Source organism: Mesoplodon densirostris, chromosome 1 (genome assembly GCF_025265405.1).
Source record: "Mesoplodon densirostris isolate mMesDen1 chromosome 1, mMesDen1 primary haplotype, whole genome shotgun sequence".
Taxonomy (NCBI): Eukaryota; Metazoa; Chordata; class Mammalia; order Artiodactyla; family Ziphiidae; genus Mesoplodon; species Mesoplodon densirostris.
In genome coordinates, this window is record NC_082661.1 from 190,555,670 (window position 1) to 190,569,989 (window position 14,320).

At 37.5% G+C, this 14,320-nt stretch overlaps 1 protein-coding gene across 2 annotated transcripts in view; it reads left to right on the forward strand.

Moving 5' to 3' along the window:
- ART3 (ADP-ribosyltransferase 3 (inactive)) overlaps positions 1 to 12,167 on the forward strand; it is a 35,404-nt gene extending 23,237 nt beyond the window's left edge. The window contains exons 3-11 of one of the 2 annotated variants that reach the window (XM_060092954.1): positions 2,529 to 2,561; positions 3,417 to 3,453; positions 4,459 to 4,487; positions 6,382 to 6,414; positions 7,023 to 7,055; positions 7,675 to 7,707; positions 9,019 to 9,051; positions 10,380 to 10,409; positions 12,025 to 12,167. In XM_060092954.1, the coding sequence (XP_059948937.1) occupies positions 2,529 to 2,561; positions 3,417 to 3,453; positions 4,459 to 4,487; positions 6,382 to 6,414; positions 7,023 to 7,055; positions 7,675 to 7,707; positions 9,019 to 9,051; positions 10,380 to 10,409; positions 12,025 to 12,167 (404 nt within the window). The remainder of the gene's footprint in view (positions 1 to 2,528; positions 2,562 to 3,416; positions 3,454 to 4,458; positions 4,488 to 6,381; positions 6,415 to 7,022; positions 7,056 to 7,674; positions 7,708 to 9,018; positions 9,052 to 10,379; positions 10,410 to 12,024) is intronic. The other variant, XM_060092965.1, reaches the window with a different exon arrangement.
- Positions 12,168 to 14,320: the final 2,153 nt, after the last annotated feature.

Below are 14,320 nucleotides of genomic sequence, written 5' to 3' on the forward strand. Positions count from 1 at the left end.
AAGCCTCCGTAAATTTAAGAAAATTGAAATTGTATCAAGCATCTTTTCTGACCACAACGCTATGAGATTGGAAATCAATTACAGGAAAAAAACTGTAAAAAACACAAATACATGGAGGCTAAACAACCAAGAGATCAGTGAAGAAGTCAAAGAAGGAATAAAAAAATACATAGAATCAAATGACAACGAAAATATGATGACCCAAAACCTATAGGACACAGCAAAAGCAGTTCTAAGAAGGAAGTTTATAACAATTCAATCTCACCTCAAGAAACAAGAAAAATCTCAAATAAACAATCTAACCCTACACTTAAAACATCTAGAGAAAGAAGAACAAAGAAAACCCAAAGTCAGTAGAAGGAAATAAATCATAAAGATCAGAGCAGAAATAAATGAAATAGAAATGAAGAAAACAATAACAAAGGTCAATAAAACTAAAATCTAAAATCTTTGAGAAGATAAACAAAATTGATAAACCCTTAGCCAGCCTCATGAAGAAAAAAAGAGGATGCAAGTCAATAAAATTAGAAATGAAATAGCAGAAACCACAACTGACACTGCAGAAATACAAAGGATTATAAGAGACTACTACAAACAACTATATGCCAATAAAATGGACAGCCACGAAGCAGTGGACAAATTCTTGGAAAGATACAATTTTCCAAGACTGAACCAGGAAGAATTAGAAAATATAAACAGACCAATCACAAGTAATGAAATTGAAATGGTAATTAAAACTCTTTCAACAAACAAAAGTCCAGGAACAGATGGCTTCACAGGTGAATTCTATCAAACATTTAGAGAAGAGCTAACACTGACCCTTCTCAAGAGTTTGATCCTTCTCAAACTCTTCCAAAAAATTGCAGAGAGAGAAACACTCCCAAATTCATTCTACGAAGTCACCATCACCCTGATACCCAAACCAGAAAAAGATATCACAAAAGAAGAAAATTATAGACCAATATCACTGGTGAACATAGATGCAAAAGTCCTGAGCAAAATGCTAGCAAACAGAATCCAACAACATATTAAAAGGATCATACACCATGATCAAGTAGAATTTATCCCAGGGATGCAAGGATTCTTCAATATATGCAAATAAATCAACGTGATACACCACCTTAACAAATTAAGGAATAAAAACCATATGATCATCTCAATAGATGCAGAAAATGCCTTTGACAAAATTCAACACCCATTTATGATAAAAGCTCTCCAGAAAATGGGCATAGAGGGAACCTACCTCAACATAAAAAAGGCCATATATGACAAATCCACAGCAAGCATCATACTCAATGGTGAAAAACTGAAAGCATTTCCACTAAGATCAGGAGCAAGACAAGGATGTCCACTCGCCACTCTTATTCAACATAGTTTTGGAAGTCCTAGCCACGGCCATCAGAGAAGAAAAAGAAGTAAAAGAATACAAATGGGAAAAGAAGTAGCAAACTGTCACTGTTTGCAGATGACATGATACTATACATAGAGAATCCTAAAGATGCCACCAGAAACCTACTAGAAAACAGTATGGAGGTTCCTTAAAAAACTAAAAATAGAACTACCATGTGACCCAGCAATCCCACTACTGGGCATATACCCTGAGAAAACTGTAATTCAAAAAGACATGTACCACAATGTTCATTGCAGCACTATTTACAATAGCCAGGGCATGGAGCCTACCAAAATGTCCATCAACAGATGAACGGATAAAGAAGATATGGCACATATATACAATGGAATGTTACTCAGTCATAAAAAGGAGGGAAATTGAGTTATTTGTAGTGAGATGGATAGACCTATAGTCTGTCATACAGAGTGAAGTAAGTCAGAAAGACAAAAACAAATATCGTATGCTAACACATACGTATGGAATCCAAAAAAATTGGTACTGGTGAACCTAGTTGCAGAGCAGGAATAAAGATGTAGACATAGAGAATGGACTTGAGGACATGGGGTGAGAGGGGGAAGCTGGGGTGAAGTGAGAGTAGCATCGACATATATACACTACCGAATGTAAAATAGTTAGTTAGTGAGAAGCAGCAGCATAGCATAGGGAGATCAGCTCCGTGCTCTGTGACCACCTAGAGGGGTGGGATAGGGAGGGTGGGAGGGAGATGCAAGAGGGAGGGGATATGGGGACATGTGTATACATACAGCTTATTCACTTTGTTATACAGCAGAAACCAACACAGTATTGTGAAGCAATTATACTCCAATAAAGATCTATTAAAAATAAATGCATAAATAAATAAAGTGTTAGCTTTGGATGGGACTCTGGAGGTCATTTGAAGCAATCTCCCAATAAAAGATACACACAAGGGAACTGAATTCCAGAAAAGTTAGATGTTTTATCTAGAGCTACTGTTCTTTGGTGACTGTATTATGAATACAAAAATGTAATTTGCTTCCCACTAAATTATGAGTCTGATAGACTAGGAGCTGACAGATTAGATTACCAGTAGGCACAGACCAATTTGAAATCTTTACTAAGGTAGATTGTGTCTAACTAATAAAACTTTATGTTTCAGGACTAAAAACTGCAAATTGTGTTGAGAACATGGGTAAGATATGCTCTAGAGTATTATCTCTGTAATGGGAATTTTATCAGTGTTATTTCTCACAGGAATAGGTCAGAGCCACCCCACTGTACTGTCATACTGTCAGCCATTGTCTTCTCAAGGCTGAGTTGTGCTACTGCTACTACCTTTTCAGGGGGAGGGTACAGGAGCCCACCCTAAGCCTATCCCAGCCTTGCCTGTGGCTGTTCTCTCAAGCATTGCATTTGCCTTGGGCATGCAGGGACCATGCCACTCTGACCCTAGCCTATCATTACAGGATTTTGACTCCTGAATACTCCTACATGACTCCTATGCACAGAGTTATACTTGTATTCCTTTGTTTTGACATCTTGGGAAGTAATATTTGGGAGACTGATGAAGGATTCCTTCCTTCATCAGGGGAAAGACTTGGGGGACAGAACAGTAATGTGGTCTGTTTCCTCTTCCTCAGGGAAAAATGGAGAATATAACAAAAATAGTCTCTCTTAGAGGACCATGGAAAAGAGTTGGGAAGGTAAACAGGAATTCTAAGAGTATTCAGGAACAACTTTATCAAATTAGGCTCAACAGATCTGAACCAAAGTTGACAGGAAATGCCTTGGACTGATGCATGCTTTGGGTGGATCCTTTTGAAGTTTTATTTAAATAGTTTGAAAATAAGGGTCCATTTCTAGCTGTCTTCCTGGCTAGTTTTTCTTTGAATTCTTCTTAAAGTAATTAAAATGAATTTATATCCATTTATTTTTGAGACTGAAATTTTATATTTCTCATATTGCCATATTTTGCATGTATCTTGACCGAACCTGACATTCACATCTAAGTGTAGTACTATGTAATGAAAACATGTTTGTATTTCAGAATATTTTCAACACATCAGTGTCTACAACTCTGGTAAGTATGCTCTATTTTTAAAAATAATGGATGTTTATTAGCTACACGGATGTTTAATAGCTCTTTCCTGTTCAGCAAATTCAGTTCTTAGCTGACAAAAAAAGAGTACTTTGCACATATGAAGGAGTAACCTGGCAGATATGAGGCAGAAAAAAAGAATCCATTCTGGGGAAATTTACCTCCTTGCAAATGAGAGAGTTGGCTCTCTGGAGATCTGAACAATATGGAACCATTCTGGGGAATAAGGCTGGGCAGACCTGAAGAGCTAGGCACTCTTGACAGGTCTGAGGCCTCTTATGTATAGCTCTATTCTCAGTCGTTGAGATTAGCCTGTGTGACACCAAACATCCAGATGAAAGTAGAAAAAGTTAGTCATTTGCCTTTTTCAAGTAAGGTGATGTTTGTTATCATTTGACTAAAACATCTGAGTGATTAGACGCTTTCCCCAGCCCCTAAGTTTCCACTTATGGTGATATGGCCCAAATCACTTCTTTGCATTTAAGTTCCTTGTTATGTATTTGGCCCATGCAGCTACAATAAGTTTTTCTTTATTGAAGAGAGAAAAGTATCTGGCCTTTCCTTAAGTATGCAGTTTACCTGACGTTTGGAAGATATTTCCTGTCCTTGTGTGAAACATTTCATGCCTCTGAGGACTTGCTTAGTAACACTTCTTATTGGCAGGGCAGCCACAAGTTTTACTGGTCACTTCACAGGGACTTCAGCTAACTCTTCAAGACAGACATTTTTCTAGCTTGTGGAGATCGCTAGGAGACTTACTGTGTATAACAGTTTCTCTTAGTATGAGGGTCCAGAGGAACGTTCCAGCCCAATTAGCCAAGGTGCATTTAGACTGTGGCTGACACTTAAATTTAGTAGCATTAGCTTACTGGATATATCAAGTGGACCTTTATGGCCATAATTACCTGAAAATAGTTCTGCTCCAACTGTGGTAACTCCCAATTACTTTGTTCTATCATTAAAACGGGTAAGTTTCTTTTTGTAACTTAAGTGAGAAAAACCAGAAACTTGGAGACCCTGGTAAGACATTTTCATAAACTCTAGGGGCTTACGTTTGTAAGACAGCTTCCTTAGGGGTGGGAGCAGGTGGGCATGGCATGGTAAGGAAAAGTGGGAAGAAAGCAGAACCCACATTAGCTTACTAGTTTGGTATATAAGAGACGCTCCTGAGTTCCAGATATCCTTCTTTATAAGGACCACCCAGCAGCTCTGTCTGTCTCCTATCTAACAATCCATAGGTCATCCCAGCGGAGCAGTTAGAGACATGACATAAGAAACTAGTTCTAGAGAATTTACTATCTTCTGCTTTAGGCTAGCTGTTACATGGATAGAGGATGGTGTGACTAATTATTCCACAAACTCTGTAACATAGGGTGTTCATCAGGAGCATAAAAAATGGCATTTTTTCCTAAATTAAAATGATTTTATATATGTGTATATATTTCTGTTTCTAGCAATCTGAGTAACAAATGCTATTAGCTATATCCATTTGATTATTTAGTATATTCCAAAGTATGACTCATTCCCAATTTTTTTTGTCTTTCTTAAAAATGATATTCCTCAAGGGTGCTGGGACAGAAACATTCTCATAAATTACTGGTGAGATTATAAGTTGGAACTTTTCTGGAGGACAATTTCAATAGTATGTATCACTAGCCTTAAAAATGTCCATACCTTTTAACCTAGCTATAACACTTTTAGATATTTGTCCTAAGGAAATAAACATAAAAATTTGTGTACAAAATATGTACAGAAATGTTTATGCAGTGTTATGGTAGCCAAAATTTATAAATAACCTTAGTATCCAACAGTTGGGTATTGTTAAATAAGTTATATCCATACTATGAAACACTAACCAATTTAAAAACCATGTTTTTGAAAAATATCTAAAGATATGAGAAAGTACTTATAATACAGTGACAATAAAAATAGGATAAAAACAAACTCTACTCAATACTCTGTAATGGCCTATATGGGAAAAGAATCTAAAAAAGAGTGGATATATGTATATATATAACAGATTCACTTTGCTGTACACCTGAAACTAACACATTGTAAATCAACTATACTCCAATAAAAATTTTTTAGAAGATAGGATAAAAACAGCATATGGAGTATACTATCAAATTTATTTTAAAATGTCAAAAGGTACAAACTTCCAGTTATAAGATAAATAAGTACAGAGGATGTAATGTGCAACATGACTATAGTTAACAGCTGTGTGGTGTATTTGAAAGCTGTTAAGAGAATAGATCCTAAGAGTTCTCATCACAAGGAAAACCATTTTTTCCTTTTTTTTTTTTGTATCTGTATGAGATGACGGATGTTAGCTAAACTTATTGTGGTAATCCTGTCACAATATATGTAACTCAAGTCATTATGCTGTATACCATAAACTTATACAGTGTTTTATGTCAATTATATCTCAATAAAACTGAGAAAAATAGTAAAAAATGTATATGAGCATGTACATATATATATATATATAGCAAAGAGACAGGAAATATACCAAAATGTTACGATTGAATAGCTCTGATATCTGGGATTATGAGTAATTTTTAATAATTTCCTATATTTTTCCAAAGTATCTGTAATTATATTACTTACATAATCAAGAAGTTTCATTTTTAAAAATAAATCATGACAAATGTAGGTCAGAGTCTAAAAAAGAATCAACAAGAGATATTTTGCTTAATCTAGGAGAGTGCCTGGATCACTAGCCATAGTTCTCACAGTAAGTTAGGCACCAGTGGGTTAAATCTCCTTCCCTTTTACCCAAAACTCTAAAAGCTTTGAGAGTGGGTCATCTCTCAAAGCTTTTAGAGTTTTCCACTGTAAATAGCTATATAAATATAAGGTTAAAATTTCAAGCTTACTGCGTTTATCACTAAATATTTCCTATTCTCATCTTCAGGAAAGAAAAGCCAGGAGCCCACAGTCTTACCTGGTAAGTGATCTTTTACTTACTCTCAGAGACCAGCTACAAGGTTAGAAGGAGGCATGAGGACTCCTAGAACTAAGGACGTTACTGGACATGGAGAGTTTGAGGAATAAGTTAAGTCAAAACAGAGGGACTCTAGTTATTGAGAGATTATGTTCCATGCAGTAATGTACTAAGCAGTTTTATAATGTATCACCTTTAATCACCACTTACTACAAACCTACAAGGTATTTCTTTTGCCTAAATAAGGAAACGAAGGTCAGAGGGATTAAGCCTGCCCAATCATAGAGCTAATAACTATAATGACAATAGAGCTAAACCAAGCAGAGTCTTAGACCCAGTACTATTTCATTTAAAAACCGATGTACTAGGACTGACTGCCTTATGAAGATAAGGTTGGCCAGATAATGAAGTTCTTAAACTCTACCATAGGAGTTTGGGCTTTGTCCAGTTAGAGAATGAAGAGCAATTGAAAGGTGTTTTTGTTACTGTTTTCTTTTTCCTTTTTTGGGGGGTGGGGGTGGGGTTGAAGATGGGGGAGGTATAGACCAAAGGGAGCATTAACAATGCAAGATAGTTGATTAACACTAACCAATATTCATTTCTGTCTTCAGGTGTGAAGAGCCAAGAAGCCACCCAAATACCTGGTAAGACAGCTTTATTTACTTTCTTGGCCAAAGTATGAGAAGAGAAGGATCCCCCCGTGTATTAAAGAGAATATTGTCATGAGATTATTATTCATTAATATTTCGCTTACAGCTACCTGCCAGTCATTCTACAAAGATTTAGCTGGGGAAGAGAGTAGAAAAGTACCTTTCCTCCCTAGTGTTCATGCCTTCCTGGAACAGGAAAGTTAGCTGTGCCGGGGGCATGGCTGAAGGCAAGGCTTTTGGGACCTGGATGCATGCAGTCCAGCCTTAGATTCTATAGCTAAAGGTACTCAAGAGAAACTTCAACTTCATGCAGAAGCTAACTGTTAGCTTTGGCTAATAACATCTCAGCATCTAGGATTGCCAGGTAACTAAGCATAGTACTCTCCTGGTATAGAGGCAGACTTAATGAGGCGCCGTGGCAGGCTTCTCTGAGTTTGGCATGGATTTGCACAGTGAAGGTTCGTGTAGCCAGAACTTTCAAGTAAAAAGCCAGAAACTACAGTGCAGTGGGACCTTTGGTGCTTGTATCTCGAGTTCATGAGACAAGGAGGAGTTTGGAAATTGTACTCACTGGAACAAACTGCAAATCACTGAAAATTTCTTTCTCACGTAGGAATGAAAACTCCAGAACCTTTTTCACTACCTGGTAAGCAATGCTAGGCATGCTGGAGGGGAAGCTGCCAATCTGGGGAGTATAGATATAATTGTCACCATTAGATACGCAAGGGAGGCTAAGTACTTTGCACAGCAAGATCACGTGAGTGAGTGAAGGACCCAGGTCTCTTACCTTATGACTAAGTACCTGTTTCTTAAAACTTGTGGTTCCTCTAGTGTTTTTCCAGTGTACTTATCATGACACATTTAACCTACCTTCAAGATATAACCATGAAAGCAGGTATTCAAAAAGTATGAGGCTGTTGCTGAGTGTGGGGCCTTGAGTTTCTGTGGTCAGAGAAACTGAACAGTATGACTCCTGTCAAGTCAAAAGGGCCTCAGAACTCACGCTTACAGGGGAGGAAAAAAATGAAACGGCCCTCAAACTTAATTTTTTTCCTGAGACAAGGAGAAGTTAAAAAAAAAAACTGGACATTATCTAATATTTTACCAGAGAGCTATGGACAGTAATAAGACTTCTCTAGGCCTCAGAATTGTCATCTTTCAAAGGTGGCTAACACATATCATGTTACCTTATAGGGATATCTGTAAGGACTATATAAACACAAAATCTCAGGGCACAAGCCCCTATCTAATGGTTCAGTCCTGCTTCCGAGTTCATGTAGTGTTTTGAAAATAATTTGTGTTAGGTTTTGTTATTATGGAATGATCATCTGTTAAGGAAATTAGATTGTTGGCATCTGCTAAATGACATCCATCCGCACAGTACTGAGCTTTGCCTCACAGTGCTGCCTTTGGATATTGTGTGCTGTGTACAGAAACAGCCATTCCCAGTTCATGATCTAAAGCACTGACAGACTCAGAGAGAGAGGTTCCAGCAATACTTTTATATTCACCCAGATTTGAACTGTTGGACTTATTTGGCCGCGACTTTGAAGTGAACCTCTAATGACACACTTGGTGTGTCTACACTCTTCCGCTCGCTGGACCTGAGTTTGCATAGGACTCTCGCTGGCACCTTACTAGGCGCCCCGGCGGCCTGAAAGGCAGCTGCTGAGTGGCATGTGGAGGATGACCACGGCCTGGTCTGTGTGGACAGACAGACCCAACGTCATGAAGCCTGTCCTCTGCCGTGTTCCTCTGGGCAGCTTTGTGTAGAGGTCACGTGAGTTCACTTTCCTGCCCCTCTGCTCCCATGTCTGTACAAGGGAGAAAATTTCTGTCTTGCAAGACTGATGAACATCCTAATGAGATAAAAGTACTGGCAAAATGAACGGTGCTTTAAAATAGTAGTAAATGGTAGATGCCTTTATTAGTATCTGAAAATCTGTTTTTCATTTAGGAATAAAAATGTTACAACCGGGTGAAAAACCTGGTAATAAATTCTTTTCTGGGGGTGGAGGCACCACGGGGTTCTGAGTCCTTTACCATAATCGTTCAGTTAGCTCCATCTAAAGGGGGATGGGGAGAGGACACTTGAGCTGCACAGCCTCTGACACCCCAGGCTGCAAGCCAGACGGGGAAATGTCGAGAACTCCCTTCAGTGTGTGCATCAGACTGTTATTATGGCTCCCGGGGTCAGGCAGAGAAAAAGGCAGTTGACCTGAAACTGGGACAGTTGGCTTCCCGCTGCGCCTGTCTATTCCAGAATGGGACAGGAGGCTTCCCAGGGTGCGCAGGTTACCGTGAGAGAATCTGTAGTTACAGGAAGAGCATCATCAAAGAGGTGTGTGTGAGAACCGTACAGTGTAGGACCATTCATTCTGTGCCCCTTATCTCCATGTCCTCCAACAAATAGGCCACTCAGTTTTGCTGGGACTGTTTTGTGTTGTGCCCTCTCCTAGAAAGCTGTGTGCAGTGCAGGCTTTTTAAAAAGTGGTGTCAAACCATTTCCACAGGATCTCATATAATCCAATAAAAGAAATATTGTTATCACCGTTTGAGAGATGGAAACATGGAATACGGGAAGTTAAGGAACCTGTCAAAGGCTAGAATGAGACAGTCAAGACCCAAACTTTTCAAGTTTTGTTCATTTTCTGTCACATGACACTTGTCTTCCAGCTAGATGTAGTTATAGAAAATACACCTCTAACCTGGGCTCCTAGAATTGGCATTTGGCTTCAAAGCCGTCAGAATATGGCAATATTGTAATATTTCAATGCTAACATACTAGGAGTTAGAATAGCATAGTAAGTAGGAGCAGAGGGTTTGAAAGCAGGCATTCCTACCACTGATTACCTCTGTGATTTTATGCAAGTTTTGGGGAACTTCTGTATAATATGGATAACTCTACTACCTACTAGGAGTGTAACAAGTAAAGGTAATAATGTACATAAAGCATTTGGTCAATGTGTGACACACAGTAAGCATTCAATAAATGATTAGTGTTACGGTTGTGCTTGGGAATCTGAGTTCAATATGTAGAAAAAAGACTTTTCTTTTTTAACAAAGTTTAACCTTTTCTAACAAAGTTTAACCTTTCTTTTAATGGAAACACACACACATGGTAAAAAATTTCAAAGCATGCAAACCTGTAAACACTGAACCCTTCCCCCAGTCCCACCTATACCTCTAAAACTAATGCCCTGCCCCTCAGTCCCACACGCAGAGATAACCAAGTTAGCTTAATCATTTAACCAGATTTTTTTCTTTGGGATAAATCTGTGTACAATGCAGTTAACTCAAAATCTGTTTATATTTTAGAAGACAAAAGTCAAGATATGGACAGTCCTGGTAAGAAATATCTCATTTCCTTAGTTGATAAATGTCTGTTTCTGCAATACAGAAAAACTGAGAAATTTATTTTCTCTCAATAAAAGGAACAAAATCTCAAGAGTTTAAAGCATCATAACAGAGTAGAATGTCATATCCAAATGCTTGTATTTGCAAATGGGGGGGGCAACTTGATTTTGCTTCTTAAGCACTCATTTTCAACTGTGTATATAGACTGTACTTTTTCGAGCAATGGTTCTCAACCCTGCAACCCAATTCTGTCTTTTTAGAACAAATATTTTATAAAGGTATCCTGAAATAAGATTCATAAATGTCCCACTTGCACCATAAAAAAATCAATATGTCCTAACAACTATGTAACAAAATTATATACATTTCAATATGTAAATGCCTAGATTATTCTAGAAGACGTCATGAAGTAGATTGTTTTTATTTACACAGAGAAATCTGGATTTAAGAGAGAGGACTAGAAGCTATTCTATACAAATATAAGAAAATGAAAGTGAAGAAATACCATGAGCACTAGAATAGAAACCAATGTTTATTAAAACTATCCAAAAATATTTTGCATATATGTAAAACTTAGGTTCTGGGTTTGAGCATTATAAATAGGTTTTTAACATATATATGTCTAGCAGTGCATTTGAAATTTATGTGCAAGTGGGTCGATTTTTCATTGTGCAAGACTCTCGAGAGCACTGCAGGATACTAGCCCTCTACTTCCAGTGCTGTGACAATCAAAAATATACTCTGACAAATTTCCAAACTGCCTTAGGGGGCAATGCAGCCCCCTTGAGAACCACTGCTCTCTAGTAACAAACCAATGTATGAGTGCATCTGCTTGTCCGTTTTCCCCACCTGTATACATATAACTGCACGTTTATAATTATGGCAAGTAAATTTATGAGTTGAAGGTTTTTATAACATTTACTAGCTGTTTCTCTTGGTTTCACTTATGTGAGTGGTGATCCCATTTGGAAATTTCCAATCAGTCTTCCCTTGTACAGTCTAAACCAAAACACAGCCAGAAGTCAGATATCTGAGTTAAGGGCAGTGTGAAACAGACCATCCTGAGATGGCTGGACTCCACTGTACCTCTCTCCACTAGTTCAGGTGAAAGGGAAGCAGTTTTCTCCAGAGTAGTGTTTTATGTATAGAGGGAAAAAAATTTATCAGCTTGCAGGGCTGTTTAAAAAATGCAATGCAATTTTTTACACTGTAAAATATTACACTGTATATTGGTAGAATATGCATATGAAATAGACTATCTTGAAATAGAAAAGACACAGAATTAAACTTGCATATACAGAAAATGAAAATTTTAAATTGCCAAGAAATTCTAGAGAACTTGAACAAAAAACTACCTTGTCTACAGAGATACTAAAAAGCCTGTGAAATCTTAAGATAAAACCTAGATCAGCACACCCTGATGATGTATATGAAAATATAGCCCCAAATCTGTAATGAACTATATTTATTTTAAAGTTGTCCTGGTTAGAATTACTTCATGTAAAACTCAACCTGAATGTTCACATATTCAGGATATATGGTATAGGTGGATGACACTTGATACTAAAAATGACATGTGTCAATGACTATGTCTTCTCATTAACAGCTCCAGCTCCAGCTCCAGGTCCAGTTCCAGGTCCCAAAACCCATACTCCTGCATCTTCTGGCAAAATGCTCCTTCCACCGTTTGGGACATTCATCATTTTAATCAGTGTTTCTGCTATAAATCTCTGTCACTCTGTAGTCTGATACATTCTTTTTAATTTTTTTGGGGGGGGGGCGCTGATTTATTTATTTATTAGACTCGAGTGCTTTAGTACAGAACGGTACAGAGATGTTTGTGCTTCAATACTTTCAAACACTGAGATTCTGATAATTTCAAGGTAAACAAGTTTCAAGACAGACTAGCTTTTTGATACATTCTTTATTACTTGAAATATGCTACAGGCATCCCACAGAAATCATCAAAAGGAATGATGTATTTTTCACTTGTTGGCCAAAGTCATTTGATAAAATGAGAATTACATATTTGTTAATGTAATTAGCAAATTCAGGTAGCTGACCCAGATGTCACAGAATTCATTTTTCACTTATTTCTATGTTAATCTTATGATTGCAAAAAACTGTATACTTTTGGTTTAATTCAATGACTTTAAAATTATTAGCTATAATTTCAGTAGAATTGCTAGATATTAAAATGTCAGTAATGCTAGTGGTTAACATGAATTTAATTCCTATTTAGAATTTAAAGGTGTTCTACTTATCTTTAAAGGATCAAACTTTGACTTCAAATAGTGTATTCAGTCTCATTTTCCTTCTATATATGAACACCTTATATTTTTATAAACACAACAGTTTACCAAGTATGTCAAATACGTAGTCCCTAACTTGAACCTCCTGTTAACCCAGGAAGGCAGACAGTACTGAATGAATATGTGGGCTGGGCTCAATAAGCAAGGAAAATGAGTACAGTACAGTAGTCTTTCACCCCAGGTATTATGGTGGTTGAAAAGTAATTGATTTAGGCATGGGCTTTGGTAACTGACACTTGTTTACACTGCCAGTGTTTCAAAAAAGGACTTAAGGCCACTTTCAGAGATTCAGAAAAACTACATGAAATCTCAACTAGGTGTTAGGGGTTCAGTGTGCTTTAATTCTACCATTTACCTCTCTTCATGTTCAGAATTTTGAGTGGACTTACCACAAGAACCATAAGCCAGTTCACAGAACGTCTATAAATTGTGCTGGAGAACACAACTTAGTCCAGAGGCCAAAGTTGGTCTTTTCTTCTCATTTCCACCCAGATCTAGAACTTGGTTATCAGTTGCTTGGAACACAACTCAGGTACAGACCAAGTCCAGTTATCTAACCAGCTACATGAACAAGGACCACAGGTCTTGCCTTACACATGTAGTCACCAGCAGGATCAAAACTTAGGAGGCTAACTGGGCCTGTCTTTAAAAGGCAGACCCCAAGCCCTATCTAGGGCTTGTGAAATTAGAAACCTAACAATACGAGAGGACGAAAAATGAAAGGCTAGAGAAGTAAGCATGGTATGCATGATTAGCCATCTGCCCAACAGAGAATGTGGCTCAATAAGTAACAGTTCTCATCTATTAGCTCACCAACTCTTCCTACAGTGAGAGGGTGTGCAGAGGGGCAAACTCCTTCCACATTTAGCTACATGGATGAGAAAGATGAGAGGTGTTATGAGAAACAGCCCCGTGAACCTTGTTTGTGTCTCCTACACAACTGTTAGCTAGCTAGTCTGCATCTTGACAGATTCCTTCAGTGGGATCTCAGAGGGAGGCCTCTGGATATACAGTGCATCACACTCCTTGCCATCCTCATAATAAACACAGTGGCACGGTTCATGGGGCTGTTTCTTTTAACACCTCTCATCATAAGACAAAGCATTACGCAGAAATGCACAGTTAAAGCACTCCAAGAGGGCCAACATGATGCAGCCCAGGTGTGCAGTTTGTAGTCAGAAGAATTGTTTAAAATTATCTAGTTGTTTAAGAATCACTATTGCACATTATCATGTCTAATTCAGATTTTCCAGTGTTTTCAGATACTAATGATGTATTAGAGAATTCTTTATCCTGGATGATATAGGAAGTAATTTTTATTTGCTGTACCCCAGTCAAAATATATCAGTATTGATATACTTTCCTTAGAGGGTAAAGTCAAGACTTAAATCCAGGTTAAAACTGAAATTCTTGAGCTGTGATTATGATTTAATATTTGTGTGGACATGAATGGTCATTCTCCCAGAGCCAAATAAAGCACCAGACAGAATTATATAAAAAGTAATTATAATCAAGAATTTATTTATAACTTTTCATCTTTTTTAGAAATAAAAAGGTTTAAAAAAAAGTTGTAAAAATGATAAAATGTAA